The sequence below is a fragment of the Lathamus discolor genome, chromosome 6 (genome assembly GCF_037157495.1).
Source record: "Lathamus discolor isolate bLatDis1 chromosome 6, bLatDis1.hap1, whole genome shotgun sequence".
In the NCBI taxonomy this organism is placed as follows: domain Eukaryota; kingdom Metazoa; phylum Chordata; class Aves; order Psittaciformes; family Psittacidae; genus Lathamus; species Lathamus discolor.
The window spans coordinates 41,731,509-41,748,224 of NC_088889.1; the positions used below are offsets into that span (position 1 = coordinate 41,731,509).

Here is a 16,716-nt window from a genome sequence, read left to right on the forward strand (position 1 = left end):
GCAAAGTGATAAGAAAGAGAAAATAAATACATCTAATGAGTAAGGAAAAAAGATTTCCTTTCGCTTTTTTCTTGCATCGCTGAAGCAAATTTAGCCTGGATTCAAAAATGCACATCTTGAGCTGCTCCAGGCTAAACAGAGGAAAATATATTATGATGCTTTCATATGTATCTGTATAAGCACAACAAGCAGGCCTTTCCATAAATGGTTTTCTCATCTTATTTCAAAAACCCAACACATCCTGAGAATGGATATGTCAATAAAACATAAAATCACTATTTTCATTGTTTTGCCATATCTTAATCATAAATATATATGCAGACACACACTTTTTGGTTTCAGTTCAACTATAAGTCCTCAACAAGGGAAGTTACCTGCAGCAGAATCAACCAGAGCCAGGCAGCACTGTGGTGAGGTAGGTTCACTCATATCTGAAGTAGGCTAGCCTACCTCAGTATCTCACTTGCATAAATAAGTTTCAGGCAAATGTTTGCATAAATATGTTAAATTAAATTAACATTAACTTGCCTCCTGTACTGGTTAGGCAGACATGCCTTTGACATGCACAGTTTAGTCCCAGGGTTATGAGAAGGCTGGAATTAGAGTGAGGACAGAAGCAGGTGATGTGGTCAAGATGAACTGTGAACAGCAGTCAAAAAGTTAAGGGTTGTCAAAAGCCCAAGTGTCTGGATGAGGTGGCTGTTTGTGTATAATGGTCTTAGAGGCTCAGCATTACTCTTATCACACTTTCAACTGTCTTTCTTCCACTGCCTGGATAACAGTATTGGGGTAAGAAGCTTAGGTAGGATGAAAGCAAAGAGGGCATGAAACAGGCTGTCTTTCCTTCACTAAAGCTTAGACTAACTAACATACTGAGGTTCCTCTAACTGCGCCTAAAACGTGAAAATAAGCATCACTGTGATAAAAAGAGAGGTGATGCATTACAAACGACCTTGCATCATCAGCCACTGGCAAAATCATAGAATCATAGAATAGTTAGGGTTGGAAAGGACCTCAAGATCATCTAGTTCCAACCCCCCTGCCATGGGCAGAGGCACCTCACACTAAACCATCTCACCCAAGGCTTCATCCAACCTGGCCTTGAACACCGCCAGGGATGGAGCACTCACAACCTCCCTGGGCAACCCATCCCAGTGTCTCACCACCCTAACAGGAAAGAATTTCCTCCTTAGAGCCAATCTAAACTTCCCCTGTTTAAGTTTTAACCCATTACCCCTTGTTCTGTCACTACAGTCCCTGACGAAGAGACCCTCCCCAGCATCCCTATAGGCCCCCTTCAGATACTGGAAGGCTGCTATGAGGTCTCCACGCAGCCTTCTCTTCTCCAGGCTGAACAGCCCCAACTTCCTCAGCCTGTCTTCATACGGGAGGTGCTCCAGTCCCCCGATCATTCTCGTGGCCCTCCTCTGGACTTGTTCCAGCAGTTCCATGTCTTTTTTATGTTGAGGACACCAGAACTGCACACAAAACTCCAGGCACAGAAAGCCCACCAGATTAGAGGCCAGGCCTTCAGTTTTATTCTGAAGTGAGGAAATTCATCACTCTCCTAACAGACCAGGAAGAGAATCTTCCTGCAAAGGACAGGAATCCACATATATCGTTTTGGGGCTTTTTTCATTGACTTTCTGCAGTAAGCATAATCTAACCTGTTCTGCTGTCTCCAGTAATATGTTGCCAGCCTGTAAATCCCATTCCTGACTGACATCTCATACTTGTGATACCTAATATACGTGATAAGGATTGCAATAACACTTCAGAATGTATACTGAAGGCCTGTTCTTTTTACACTCATATTCTTACTCATACTGAATAATACTTTACCCTGCAAATAATTCTACTAAAATCAATGGGTTTCCTGGCAGTATGAAATTATTTTTAGCGTGAGTAAAGGTACTAATACAGTCCATAATATTATTCCCTATTGGTACTATGATCTATTAACTTACTTGCAAAGATGAAACTTGGGAAACCTGTCCAGTACTGAAACCAAAATTAGGCAATGGTCTACTAGGCCAATGACCCACCAATTAAATAAAAACCTTGTTAGTAGGATTTAATGGCTCCAGAGAACACCATTCAATCAATAATCCACTAATACTGGAGAGACTTGCAACTGAAAATGCAACATTATGGCTCCAAAGAGGCAGTTATAGACAATCAAGTAAATTGTACAATCACATGCAGTAGTACAAAGTAGACCTTAATGGAGACAGGACAGTGAATTTCTGTTAAATCTCATATTTGCAGTCCACACTGCAGCCTAAAAATAGCTACTAAGCTATTCTCCACCAAAAAATGGTGTACAGTGTACTGCTGCATCTGACCTCTGCTGAACAAAAGGCTCATCTGGTTATTACAGTAACCACCATGCCAAACCCCAGCCTTAGTTCAGGAGCCCATTGCCACTGCTGAATCAGGAGTGCATGCAGGTAGCTTATGATACCTCCATGGAACTCTGCAGCATGTCAGATCTAACCATCCCTGGTGGCTAAATCTTGTGTCTTTCTTTCCCTCTGTAAAAGGAGCATTTGTGGGCAAAATGGTTTTGGACAACCAGATAGTGTTTATGACTAATTTTCAGATTTTGATTAATTAAAAACTAAGAACCAAGGTAAAAAACTCCCAGAGAATTCATAGTTCAAGCCTCACAGTCCAAATGGGATGATGGAATGAAAGCTGCTACCTCAGATGGGATATTTAGTCCTAAATGCGAACTATAAATTATGTTAATGTTGCCTTAAAAAGAGGGAGTTATTGAAACACAAACTGAACTTCAGTAAGCAATAAGCATATTAAATTAAAATTTGAAATACATTTGAGTATAGTAAGTATCTGAGTACTCTTTCTGTGTGTGTATATGTAGTACTGAGCATTGATATTTGAGTATATTAAAATCAAATTAGAGCTATAAAACCATACATTGTACTAGGGCCAAACCCTCATATTTTTGGAAAAAAAGTACGTAGAGCTGGCAAAGAGGTGGCTTCTTATTTAAGCAGTCTACAGAACTGCTGCTTTAGGTTGGTGGGTCATGTAAATTCAGTCTATGTTTTCAGACCATTGTGAGTGGCATCAGGCTACATTTGACTTTGGAATCCTACCTCTTTTTTCACAAAATTTAATACTGTATGCCTTCCTGTTTGTTAAAATTTAATCCAAACAAAAATTAGGTAAATGTTTCTTCATCTGTAAAAAAATTTAGGGCTCTCTCTTTTTGAGAAATGTATTAAAATGATTACTTTTTTCTGAATAATCCTAGGGGTATAAAAAGGATTAAAACCTGCTTGAGTTCTTTTGGACTTTCCATTGGAAACTGTTTTGCATAGTTTTGTTACATGAATATTGACTTTCTGTAATTCTTTGATTGCAGCTCTGCCATGAACATCATTCCAAAAACTGTAAAGCATCCAAAATGCAGTAGTGAAAGCAACTCCTGGCACCTGAAGGAACAGGCAGAACTTTTCTCAAGCCTGTAAGCCTCCAAACCGTTACTCAAAATTAACACTTTTCTTTGATTTCAGTTTGGCCATAATCTTACATGCTCCCAAACTGATTTTTGTTTTATTTGATAGAATTAAATTTAACTGAATTGTTTGCAAGATGTACAGTGCTGACTCTTATGCAAACTTTTCAGTTAAAACGAAAAGCATCATAAGAAGCACTGATCAACTGACTGATTATTAATTACCAATGCAACCTATATGGTTTAATCAGAAAATTCAGTTGCTCTGGCTGTTGGAGAAATTAGAGATGAAAGACTTTTTTTTTTAAATGACATTGCATCATCTAGTAGGCTCAGTCACAAATTCAGTGGAAGATGAAAGCACACACTTCCGAGTCTAGTCATTAGAAATAGTTACAAGCATCAGATAATTTATAATGTTTGCAAGGCAAACAAATGGCTACAAATACTACTAGCTATGGAATTTGATAGACCATTGCCTTTTAGAAATATTAAATGAGAAAACATTTTCAACATTTCTTGGTACAAATAAGCAGTCTGATTTCTTTAATGAATACACTGACTGAAGTCAATGAGAACCACAAGCTTTCAGTACTGCTGAAATTCAGGTCTCTCTGTTTTAAAGGCCCATACACAGATTCAGGAAACAGGTATGACAATATATATAACATGTTGCTTATTGCTTCATATAAAAACAGATCAGAAGAAGTATGTGAAATGCCATTTCTTTGTTGCCAAAGAACTCCATTTAGCAGAAAATTTCTGCTAAAATCCTGTTCTGTACAGGAAAATCCTGTTCTCTCTCCAAGTTTGAAGGGAAAGGAGAATCGTAGAATCATAGAATAGTTAGGGTTGGAAAGGACCTCAAGATCATCTAGTTCCAACCCCCCTGCCATGGGCAGGGACACCTCACACTAAACCATCCCACATAAGGCTTCATCCAACCTGGCCTTGAACACCACCAGGGATGGAGCATTCACAACCTCCCTGAACAACCCATTCCAGTGTCTCACCACCCTAACAGGAAAGAATTTCCTCCTTATATCCAATCTAAACTTCCCCTGTTTAAGTTTTAACCCATTACCCCTTGTCCTGTCACTACAGTCCCTGACGAAGAGTCCCTCCCCAGCGTCCGTATAGACCCCCTTCAGATACTGGAAGGCTGCTATGAGGTCCCCACGCAGCCTTCTCTTCTCCAGGCTGAACAGCCCCAACTTTCTCAGCCTGTTTTCATACGGGAGGTGCTCCGGTCCCCTGATCATCCTCATGGCCCTCCTCTGGACTTGTTCCAACAGTTCCATGTCCTTTTTATGTTGAGGACACCAGAACTGCACACAATACTCCAGGTGAGGTCTCACAAGAGCAGAGTAGAGGGGCAGGATCACCTCCTTTCACCTGCTGGTCACGCTCCTTTTCATGCAGCCCAGGATACGGTTGGCTTTCTGGGCTGCGAGTGCACACTGCCGGCTCATGTTCATTTTCTCATCGACCAGCACCCCCAAGTCCTTCTCCGCTGGGCCACTCTGAATCTCTTCTTTGCCCAGTCTGTAGCTGTGCCTGGGATTGCTCCGACCCAGGTGTAGGACCTTGCACTTGTCGTGGTTGAACTTCATAAGGTTGGCATCAGCCCACCTTAGAAGCGTGTCAAGGTCCCTCTGGATGGCATCCCTTCCCTCCAGCATATCAACCGGACCACAGAGCTTGGTGTCATCGGCAAACTTGCTGAGGGCGCACTCAATCCCACTGTCCATGTCAGCGATGAAGATGTTAAACAAGACCGGTCCCAACACTGATCCCCGAGGGACACCACTCGTTACCAATCTCCAGCCAGACATCGAGCCATTGACCACAACTTTTAGTGTGCGGCCATCCAGCCAGTTCTTTATCCACCGAGTGGTCCATCCATCAAATTGATATCTCTCCAATTTAGAGATAAGGATGTCGTGTGGGACAGTGTCAAACGCTTTGCACAAGTCCAGGCAGATGACATCAACTGATTTACCCTTGTCCATCAATTCTGTAGCCCCATCATAGAAGGCCACCAAATTGGTCAGGCAGGATTTCCCCTTAGTGAAGCCATGCTGGCTGTCACCAAGCACCTTGTTGTTTTTCATGTGCCTTAGCATGCCTTCCAGGAGAAGATTTTACCAGGCACAGAGGTGAGACTGACTGGTCTGTAATTCCCTGGGTCTTCCATTTCCCCCTTCTTGAAAATGGGGTTATATTTCCCTTTTTCCAGTCGTCGGGAAATCTTGCTACTGAAAGCAACAGAAATGGTCCCACTTCTACACGATTAAGAAGGGGTTTGAGATGAACAGATACTTAAAAGTCTAAGCTTGTTCTTGAGCAGCTGGTCTTTGAGCCAAAGCCATAACTAACACCTTTTTTGATGCTGTTGGGTCATTTCTCAATACTGAACACAAAGTCATAAGTTTTATTGTAAGTGACAGAAATATATAACTAATTATTTAGGCTTCCTTGCAGTGTTTTGTAGGGCATTTTGCTGAGAAAAAAGCTTGCTCTTTGAAGTCCCAGACACATAAAAACAAATGTGGCAGAACGCTTCTACTTACAAGCCAACAGGCACACAAATTTCTGGCTAAACCATATTCAACTGAAATTTACTAAAACTTTCATGAAAGAATGCTAATTCTTTTTATTATTGCCCCTTGTTCTTTCCTGCTCCAAATCTCTCCTGACCCACAAAATTGCTATACATCATTAGGTTAGGAAATCAGCTGTGCCTACTATTAGCCCCATGACATCAGGTCCCTCAGCTGCTAGAATTATGTGTTTACCTGAGAATCTTGTATTTCATTAAAAAAATATGTTTCTAGTCCTGGTCCTCATTGTTTTCGTGAAAAGCTAGAAAATATGAACTCAAGGGACTCAAAATGCAGAACAGAAATACAAAGGTTGAATAAATAATATAAACGTATGTTTGTAGTTATGAAGATCTCATTAAAGTAAATCTCTTGATTTTCTTAGTCCAGATTCATGTTTTTTTTCTGTCTTGCAACAGAAGAAAACAAATCAGGGGTAAGAGACTCACACTGCCCCCTTACAGCTGAGCAACATGTATTCACTCTTTCCCCTCTAGATAGGCGCCCAGGTTAGGCTATACTTGGAAGCTCACTTAATGCTGCTGGGGAATGGCCAGCAAGTGCCACTACAGACTGGAGCAAACTTTGTGCCTCTCCTTCATAACTAAACATGAAAATTTTTTGGGCAGCCAGGGGTACTAAATACTGATAGAATGAGTAACAAATTGGCTCTGCTGATGAGGTGCATGTTGTGTTGCTCAGAGATCACTGGGTGGACCAAAGTATACCACAGTTTCCACAAAACCAAGAAAAATTGGACCTTACATAAGCTGGGTAATAACCTTAACTAAAAATATTCTAGTAATTCTAATATCTAAATATGATAATAATAATGGAAAAAAACCTCAGCCACACATACTAAGCAGGATTTGAATTTCAAATATAAACAAGAAACAATGGCAAATGCAAGGAAGCAGTCTCTTTTAATTACATATGAAAATGGAATATACCAAGAAGTAACTTAGATGAAGGAAGGAAGTGGTTAGTGACAAAGATTAGGGTCACTGTATCAGGGTTCTATACTAACACACCCATTGACCTTCCGTGAAAACCTGGAAAAGTCACTTAATCTCTGTGCATTTTATTTCCCCCCTTTTTAGAAAGGGATAATAATACCTACCTTAAAGGTTTAGTGGGGCTTAGTTCATTAATGTTTGTACAGCATGTACAGCTCATTGACTGGATAGTACTATAGAAATCCTAAGTATTATTATTACACAGCAATATCCCAAAAGAAAGGCAATGCATTAGCACATTCTTTAATAAAAAGAACACTCAAATTAATACAGTATGAGTTCTTTTATGAAAGAAAACAAAGAATTCAAAATAATTTCCTACTCGTGAATTTAACAATCCCTCTTCTCACCACATTGTTCTCATCATAGGTCCCAACTGCATGTGAACTATACATTCAATTCATCCTCCAATTGCAAAATGAAAGTAAAGCACCTGAAAAATGGAATAACTGTTTTTTCCTAAGGCGTAAGTGTAATTTTAAACATAACATTATGGTATGAACATCAATAGCACTATTGAGTTTATTTTATTAAAAAATGTTTCTCTGTGTACAGTGGCTATGTGTATAATTGGGATGGTGCAGCACAATACACTTCCATTAAGAAACAACGATTCACTTACCACAGTGAAAGCAGTAATAAGATTAAACTCTTAAGTTAAGTGGAAAGTAAGTCAAACTAAACCCCAGCAGGTTTCCTACTAGTGGCATAGCTAATGTTTTTCAAAATGTTCTAAATGTTCTTTCTCAAATATATGTATTATACATTGCAGTATTGTTAATTATATCCATTTTCTCTTTTATACACTTCCCCAGGAGATCAGTGAAGAATGGAAAACTTACTTATAGTGGATTTCAGATTTAATGAGACAAAGATGGTTTAATATATATGACAAAGTGATGTGCTCTCACCATATTTGATAGGTAATTATTTTTTATACTCTAATGGTTATCATTTTGAAAATAATTAATGTATTATTTATGTAATTAATAGATAATCAACCGAGTAATGAAATACTCTGGTTACATCATGGTGGGTGGTACTATGCAGTTTAACATTTTGAGAGCTCTTGGCATGACATCATGTCATATATATTAATAGATTTCATTTGAGATATTTATGCACATTCCAAATATGTAAGTAATATTTCTATGGTATTTATGTTCATATATACATAAATGTATATTTAAAAACAAGTTTGTCTGAAATCTAGATTTTTTAATCCATAGTTATGCACTTAAATAAATGCCATAATTTTCCACATAAGTAAAAAGCATCCAGAATTTCCTATGGAAAACATGGATCTACAGTTGTGAAGTTCTTCAGGTCTATCAACAGTACTTTAATATTAGCTTTGAAGTATGTTTATAGGAAAAAAATAGAATCAGAATGATTGTTTCTCCATTAGCAGAAGACCACAAATCATCAAAAAACCAAAAGCTCCAAAACCAAACCCAGACGTCATAATTTAAAATTGCAGTCAAATAGACATGCTTAGGAACAAAATCACACCAACTTTATCTACATTGACACAACTTTCTCTCAAATCCTCATGATTTGAGAATAAAGAGTTAAGGAATGACAAATTGGGAAGACAGTAATTTGTCTGCCATTGTTTTCCTGAATGCTTGCACAAAAAAGCATGTTTAGAAGTGCTTGCAAAGCGCCCTTTGAAGTAAGTATTTAATAAATAGTCCACCCACTTAGGAATGCTGCTGCCCTAGGCACCCTGATATACTAATAGAAGAGAAAAACCTCTTTATACCTCTAAAGCTCAACAATTAGTAAGATTCCTTTCTTATTCTTTGGTCAAAGGTCATTTGCAGAGTAAAGTACCTGTAATGATGACTCAGGTGAGAGTTTATTTAGAAGTGATAGCTATGAACAGAAGAAAATCATATGGTTTTACCATGTTTGTTTGCTAACTTAATAGCCCTCTTTCCTAAATGGTCCCGCTACTGTTGGGGAATGGAACAAAACATAAAACCTCCATTAATACAGCTGCAAATCTGAATGCTGGCCTTCAGTTGAAGGAATTTATCCATATGAATATTAGTATTGCGACTACAATTCTTTTCCCTTTTCTCCATAATACTTCAGGCATAGGCTTAAAATGTGGCCTAGATTAACGCAAATCTCACAGTGTATATGTCTTTTTCCACATATCTGTTCACCAAAACTTTGAATGTTTTCTCATGTATGCTAAACTTATGTCTATAAAAGTGAACCTCAAATAGGCTGTTCTTGACTCATATGTGTAAAGAAAGTGGCTATTAAACTCATGGTCACACAGCACATTAATTAATTTAACTGATGTAGGGAGTGAAATTCAGAGTGAAGGTTTTCATTACAAAACTCAGCTTTATAGTGAACTAGAATGAAAGAATACTATTTCTTTTCAATTATGGTGTGATTAGCCCTCTAACACACTTTTCTGTTCAAAGTATTAGGAATAAACATTATTTCAAAGATTCAATAAAATCTACACAAATGAACACATAGCACATAAATGAAAGCACGCATATGAATATGATTACATATGTACATGCATTGCATTATATTATGTATAAGATAAATATTTTATCCTTCCATAAAGAGGAGTCTTTCTATGAAAACTATGGGGTTTTTATTACCTTAAAATATTGCAGTTGTTTCTCAGCATTCATTGTTCCTTCATTTTCTTGTCTCAGACAGGAATTGAAGATGAAAAGCTCTGTATCTCTCAGCCACCCTTTCAGCTCTTTGATCCTGACCTCCAGCTGCCTTACCAGGCTGCCGCTTTCAGGCGAGAGCAGGTCACGTGGACCTAACCCACTGTGCCCTACCATTGTGTCTTGGATCTTCTCTCCTAGGGTTTTCTAATGCATCAGATAAAGAAAACATAGATTAGTCTTATGCACCAAAACATATACAGGTTAATGTGCAACAAGAAGCATCTGTTAGATGACTGGAGATGTGGATTTTTAAATAATTACTATTAATATCAATCAATTTCATTCTTTGTTTCCTTGTTTCAATCAATTTCATTTTTGTATCCTTGTTTCTGGCTCATGCTGTTCTCTCTGGGTCACTGACTTTGATGGGAGCATGATAAATCAATGTTTATTAAGAGCAACTATGGACAGAGGAGACAAAATGGTACATAACTTTGTAAGGCAGTTACTCTCCAGAATTTGCCCGTAACTTTAGATGCTTATGACCATGAGCGTTAGTTGCTTCTAGGAAGCAACAGAAACTATGACAAGCACTGAATTCACCAAACTCTTATCCAAGGTACCACATAAGGTTTTTTTGGGGAACACTGAAATACTGAGTTATTTTCTTGAGTCATGAACTGTCAAGTCATAGTTTCCAAACTTGCAGCCCTGAGGTTGTATACAGGAGCAGTTACATCACAAAACAGCTGGTTTGCTTTTAAAAGTGGATGAACTCATTCAGAAGCCAATAAGCTAGAAATTGCAAAGCCTCAATGTGCCTGAACATCAGGCCAATTATTTAGGCAACTAAATTCAGATTTAAGTTCTCCATGTTAAGCATCCACTTTAAAAATAATGGACCAAAATAAACATTCACCTCTGATCACTAATGAAACTAATTTACTACAGCTTTTCAAAGTAGTATTTCTAATAAAAGAACCACTGAATAACACTTTGATAGTGGATGCTGTGAGCATAATGAATATTCTGAAGAGGCTAGGGATAGAAAGTTACCTTCCTTTTCAGTATTTTGAAAGGCAATCTTTTAACATCACAAGGGAGATATGCTGTTGCCTGCTTTTTCTATGCCAAGCAGTATTTTATCTGACCTATAAGAGGCTGTCAGACTGACACTTATTATAAGCACTAGATCTGTGTTACTGATTGCAGAATATTGAATATACACTGACAATCACATCCAATAACCTTTTAAACTGATAATTAGCAGTGGTTAATTGTTGTAACATGAAGATACAGTTTTAGGTGACCTAGTATGGCTGTCTGATGAAAATACATGCTTTAGAAAGTTACGGGAATATAATTTATAACAATGAAGTTAGCTTCCAAAAAATAAGCTTTAAAACAGAGAAAAATATAGACCAGCAGACATTAATCTACTACATGGTATTCTGTAAATAACATCTTTAGGAGATCATAACAGGCATGCTTTCTTGGCAACACCCTTCTATTTTCATGGTGCAAATATTGATAATTTGAAGACCCTCGGTGGAATCCAGAGCTAGCTATTGTTTTTATGCTGTAACAAAAGTAGCAGCAGGAGGTGAAATCAATGCCCTTGGAGGGTAGGGTCACAAAAAAGAATTTATTGCTACTTTTTTGTTCTGGAACAGTTTGCAATCATAAATTCTTCATAAACAGAATACTTCAGAGAATGGTCCGTCTTCATAAATATACGACAGAGGACATCAATTTCATTTAATTCACAATTTGTGTCAGCACAGCAGATGCCAATGCCTGCCTTGATAGGGTTGTTTAATATGCAATTGAGACAGAGTAATATTCAGCACAGGGGACAAAATTTCACAGATTAAACTGTACGCACCACTGACATTTCATTCTAATGTATTTCCATTCCACACTGTTCACCTTAGATGAAAGTAATATTAAAAACCATATCCCTCTATTTTACCATTGTTAGAAGTTAAAATCCTTGTCTTTAATTTTTTTCATGCCAATTAAAATGTAATCATGCCAATTAAAACAGTATGCCTAGTGCTGTTAGTTTCTGCAGAGGTTTTTATTAAATTAAACAAAACTCTATCAAACTCTGCTTACTATTCATGAAATTGCATTTAGTAGGAAAACTGTTACACTTTATTTTTCTGCAAATGCTGAAATTAATGGCAAAATTTAATCCAGAGGTACGTTTTCATTTTAACATACTGAGACATGGAGGGCTTTTTTTTTTTTTTTGAGACAGACTATTTCTAGATTTTTAGACTTACGATCAGTTACTTATCTCCCAGTTTTATGCCCCACCAGCTCTAATCAGTGACACTGACTTAACCTTATTAAATACATTGCAAATCACAAATGTAAGGCCTAAAACTGAACTTACTTTTAAAATACAAGTTGTCATGACCAGATGTAAAAGAACAGGATAATGAGTCCTATTTTATCAGTAAATTTATTAATGTTTCAATAGTTTTAGCATGTTTGTGGTGATGCTGAAGATTAAAATTAAAAAGTAATAAGCTCACTAATAATAAGGTAACTTTGTTACAATTTGCATATTTAAAGAATCTAGTGATTAGAAATAACCATGCTGAAGCAAAAAAGCCCCACCTTCTAAAAAGGCTAATGCACTACCAAATAAACTAAAGTGACACAAGCCAGTATCTAAAATGCTGTTGGCAGGTTGCATGTATAGCTTACTTGTAATATATTAGGTTTTTTTTAAACTAAGATAATAGAATGCAAAATTATGCAATGTAACTCTATTGCTAATATCACACATCTATAATTAATCATTTAAAGTAATTTATAAATTTATCTTACCCTTGATTTGAAGTGAAGGCAATTAAGGAGAGAAGTGGATGGAAAAATATATAGTTTGACCTCTCTCTCTCTCTCAGCTGTTTTACAACAATAGGACAATAGTGTCTCCTGCACAGTGCCATCACTGGTCTCTGGGCAACAGAAGCACTATATTGCTTTTTTTGCCAGATTCTTGTATCTTACTCTTTGGCTGAGACCCAGCCTATCATAGCGTGAAATGAATTACATGAAACTTTTTTGGCTTTTGTCAAAAGTGAGCTGAATACAGCAGCATGAAACATAACCTGTATTCTTAGCTTCAGGTATTCAGCTTAGTTGTGAATCTATATATTTGTTTTTGAGCCATCAGTGTGACCTGAAATATGCAGTGACAACCCCACTTTTCATCTTAAAGGTATAGTAAATAGTTAAACAGTAGATGTCTCTAACATGTAACTTCAGAATAAATTCTATTAACATTCACTCAAGCATGACAGTCAGTGTATATCAGATATACTGCATTATAGTTGACTTGGTTCATACCCATAATACATGGCATATTTTACTTACATTTTTTATGTATTAAAGAAGTAAAATTATTAAAGTCAGACAGGAGACAAGCATGGAATAAAAGAAAAATCAACAGAAGAGGAAAATACTATGGAGTTCTTATAATAGCATGAGTAGCTTGTTTGAAATGTACGTGGTGAATTGAAAGAGAGAGATATTTGTGCCTCAAATTAGAAATCAGACAGACAGCGTACTTCAACACACAAAAATGTACACATAACCTACAAACAGTAATAAAAATGCAAATACCCCAAGCAGTTCCCATTTTTCATTAATTGAATCCACTTTTTCAAGGAGATCACTCGGTAGTAAAACACCACTTTTCTTCAGAGCTTCAACCTTACTAAGCAGTTCCATCTTTTTCGGGTACCTGATTGACATTTCTACATTGTATCTCTAAAATGAAAAGAAACAGATAATATTAGCTACTGTAAAATGTTTTCTTTATATAAAAATAAACTTTAATTCTATGTGCCCAGTTATGATCATGCTCACTATGTCTTTTTTTTTTTTTTTTTTTTTTTTTTTTAAAGCATAAACCTTCTCGTGACACATATTAAGAGATTTAGGTACCAAGCACATAGCCTTCTGGGTGACGTATCTATGCAGGCAGATAGCAATTGATTACATATAGTAACATTCACTCACAATATTCGCTTGTGCAGTAGTATTCACTAACACTCTGAAGCTTGATCTGCCTTTGTCTCATCCAAGTCAGACGTATCTTATTTTTCAAATATGCTACTTCAGCAAGTAACACTGAGTGTCTCCATTAAAAGAAAAAAGAAAACCCCAAACCAAAACAAAAAACCCCACAAGCACCTTCCCCAAAGAATCAAGGAAGTAGTTTCATAATTATGTTTCCTGTACAGTTTATTTCTTCTCTCTCTCATTGTGGATTCTGTCTCATATAGCAGCCTGAAATGCTATTACACACGAAAATGTGAGAGTTCGGCCTTAGAAAAACAACTAGACACAACTCCTTTACAACACAATATCAGTAACTTGATTTTTATTGCATCAACCAACAGGAACAGTGAAATGCCACGCAAACAAGAACAACCACAATGCTCATACAGTCCAATAGTTTCTTCAAGCTGAAATTACCTTTTATTTCCTGCACTGTTATTTGTTGTTAAAAAAAAGGGGGGGGGGGGTGACACAGAGAAAACAAGAATAAAACCAGAAGCTTCTTTCAAAATTACTATATTCATAGAATACAACTTTCTAAATATTTCAGCTGTATATTACTTATATACTCTATAAAAACGTACTCTAATTTACAGACACATCAACAGATAAATCTCTTTAAAACCTGTATTCTCTGAAAACTGGTATAAGTATTAAATATAATAGTTACCATAATGATGAATTATATTTTAGTAACTGGTACAGCATATTAAAAATTAAAATTTTACAGAGGCATCCACTCATATACATAACCTACATATAGTTAATTCCTTCTCCTTCTTGTGTATAAAACACTCATAGTATTACAATTTCTGATATAGCCAAAAATGTACCTTTTACTGAAAGGAGTTCAACACATATTCTTAAAAAGGTGTTTACAAGACATACATAAATTATGCATAGCTATTAGCAAATTGCATCCTAAACATTAAGCTTTCTTTGCTTTAAATTCAGCCAAGAAAACTGCAATAGCAGCTCATACTGAAAATACTAATAACTGGGATAAGTATAAAAAATTAAACTAGAATAAGGAATGTTTAAAACATGGGTGCCTTTGCCAGATCCAAGAACATGCTCTGCAGGAAAACAAAGCAAAAATACAATTGGAGGCAGCTTAAAGAAAATAATAAAGGTGTGAAATCACTGTTTCAGCTAACAGGTCCTCAGTATTTCCATGCATATGTTTGCATATTGTTAGTTTCATATTTTAATCTCTCATTTACACAACACATGCACATCATTTGTATTATGTAAACTTCAGCAAATATTAGTCATTTGTGGATCATAGAGCAAATGTTTTAAATGAGGTGATTTAAACCATTTCTCATTATTAATGAACACTGATCAGGTGTCTGCGTATCCAAAATTGCATGAATATGCATGGTAAAACACAAGGAATTGTTTATAAAGAACTTGCCTTTTGCTACTTGGTGTGCTGCGGCTAACATTTTAGAAATGTACAACAGTATCTATCAACCAGGCTTGGCACTAGGGAACTGGATCTGCCAAGAGGCAACACCATTTTATTGGACTAAAATGTTCAACAAGTATGCTTCTTGGTGCTGTATTATTGCCTTTTCAGCTAGAATGGTTACTGGAGGAGATTACAATCTTCTTTATGTAATCTGATTTCTATTTAAAGATGATATAGCTGAAAAGGATTTGCATAATTATTTCCATAAGTACATGTAATATCAAGGCGAATCCAGAGTCCAATTTGCTAGGCACAGAAATCCAGTTCATGCGACTCCCTTTCTTTTGTCAAGTGAATTAATAGACTGAGGGAGTCCTCTAGCTGTGTGACACTGGTGCAGGCACAGCTAGTTAACACTCATCACCTATTCTGGGCTGGCAGCTGCTGCCGCCAGGACTGAGGCTGGGAATATTCCTGGACACTGCACGACTGCTAAAGAAATGAAACACAGTGCATGTTTCTAACTACAGTGCTCTTGTTAACATAGAAACAGAAGATGTTTCATTTAATTTTGGTAGATAAAACGATTCAGTGCAGCATAATCCAAATAGTGTGACAGATGTTATAAAAGGTTATTACATTAAAAAATAAATAAACTAGATTTTATGCACATGCTCTGTCTTTGTCACCATGTAGACTACTGTATAAACAAGCATGATGAAAGTGCTGATTGATAGAAAATGCATTATACTGTAACTGTAAAAGATGAAAGAATTCAGTTCATTGCTAGATGTATTGGTATGTGACTGAGAGTCAGTATTGTTTCACCCCTGGATATTTAACATGCAGTGTGTATATTAAGTTAGGGGAAGAGCTTAATGTAGAGGAGGTACAGTTTGAGAACTGATAGCACCAGATGCTATTGCTAATGCTATTTTTTAATCCATTAAACACCTACACTCTAAGCAGTTGCAAGGAAAAATTAGCTACCAGCTCTATCAGTACTGCACAACCCTAGTCTGGTAGGACTACTTAATCCTGTGGTGAGAAGATAATTTAATCTTCAGATTCATTCTTTCCTCAGCTTTAAGTGAGCAAAGGCTGCTCCATTGTGACAGCCTGTGGATGCTATGATATAGATTGCTGTTTAATAGCCAAAAATGAGATTAAGGAAGTTAGTCACAGGTTTCTCGCGACAGCCACAAAAAGAAGTAAATGAGTAATATGTGACTTCTCACAACACCTGTCATATTAAAAAACTGGGGAAAAAAACCAAACAACAACAACATACTGGAAAATCCTGCAAAATATTTACAGCGTGATTAGCTGTGGGCATGTATGGCTGATTTGGTGTTCCTGAAGCCACTTAAAAGAAATCCAAAACATTGTTATGTAAGTTAAAGAATTTTGTCTCTTTATTACTTTCCACTCAACACCAGCACACAATCAATGTTTCCCAAAGGAC

General features: G+C 36.8%; 1 protein-coding gene across 15 annotated transcripts in view; it reads right to left on the bottom strand.

Moving 5' to 3' along the window:
- AKAP6 (A-kinase anchoring protein 6) overlaps positions 1–16,716 on the bottom strand; it is a 285,186-nt gene that overhangs the window by 39,457 nt on the left and 229,013 nt on the right. For all 15 annotated transcript variants that reach the window (XM_065686397.1, XM_065686389.1, XM_065686390.1 and 12 more), the window contains 2 exons: positions 13,397–13,543; positions 9,737–9,961 (listed from right to left, as the gene is read on the bottom strand). In XM_065686397.1, the coding sequence (XP_065542469.1) occupies positions 9,737–9,961; positions 13,397–13,543 (372 nt within the window). The remainder of the gene's footprint in view (positions 1–9,736; positions 9,962–13,396; positions 13,544–16,716) is intronic.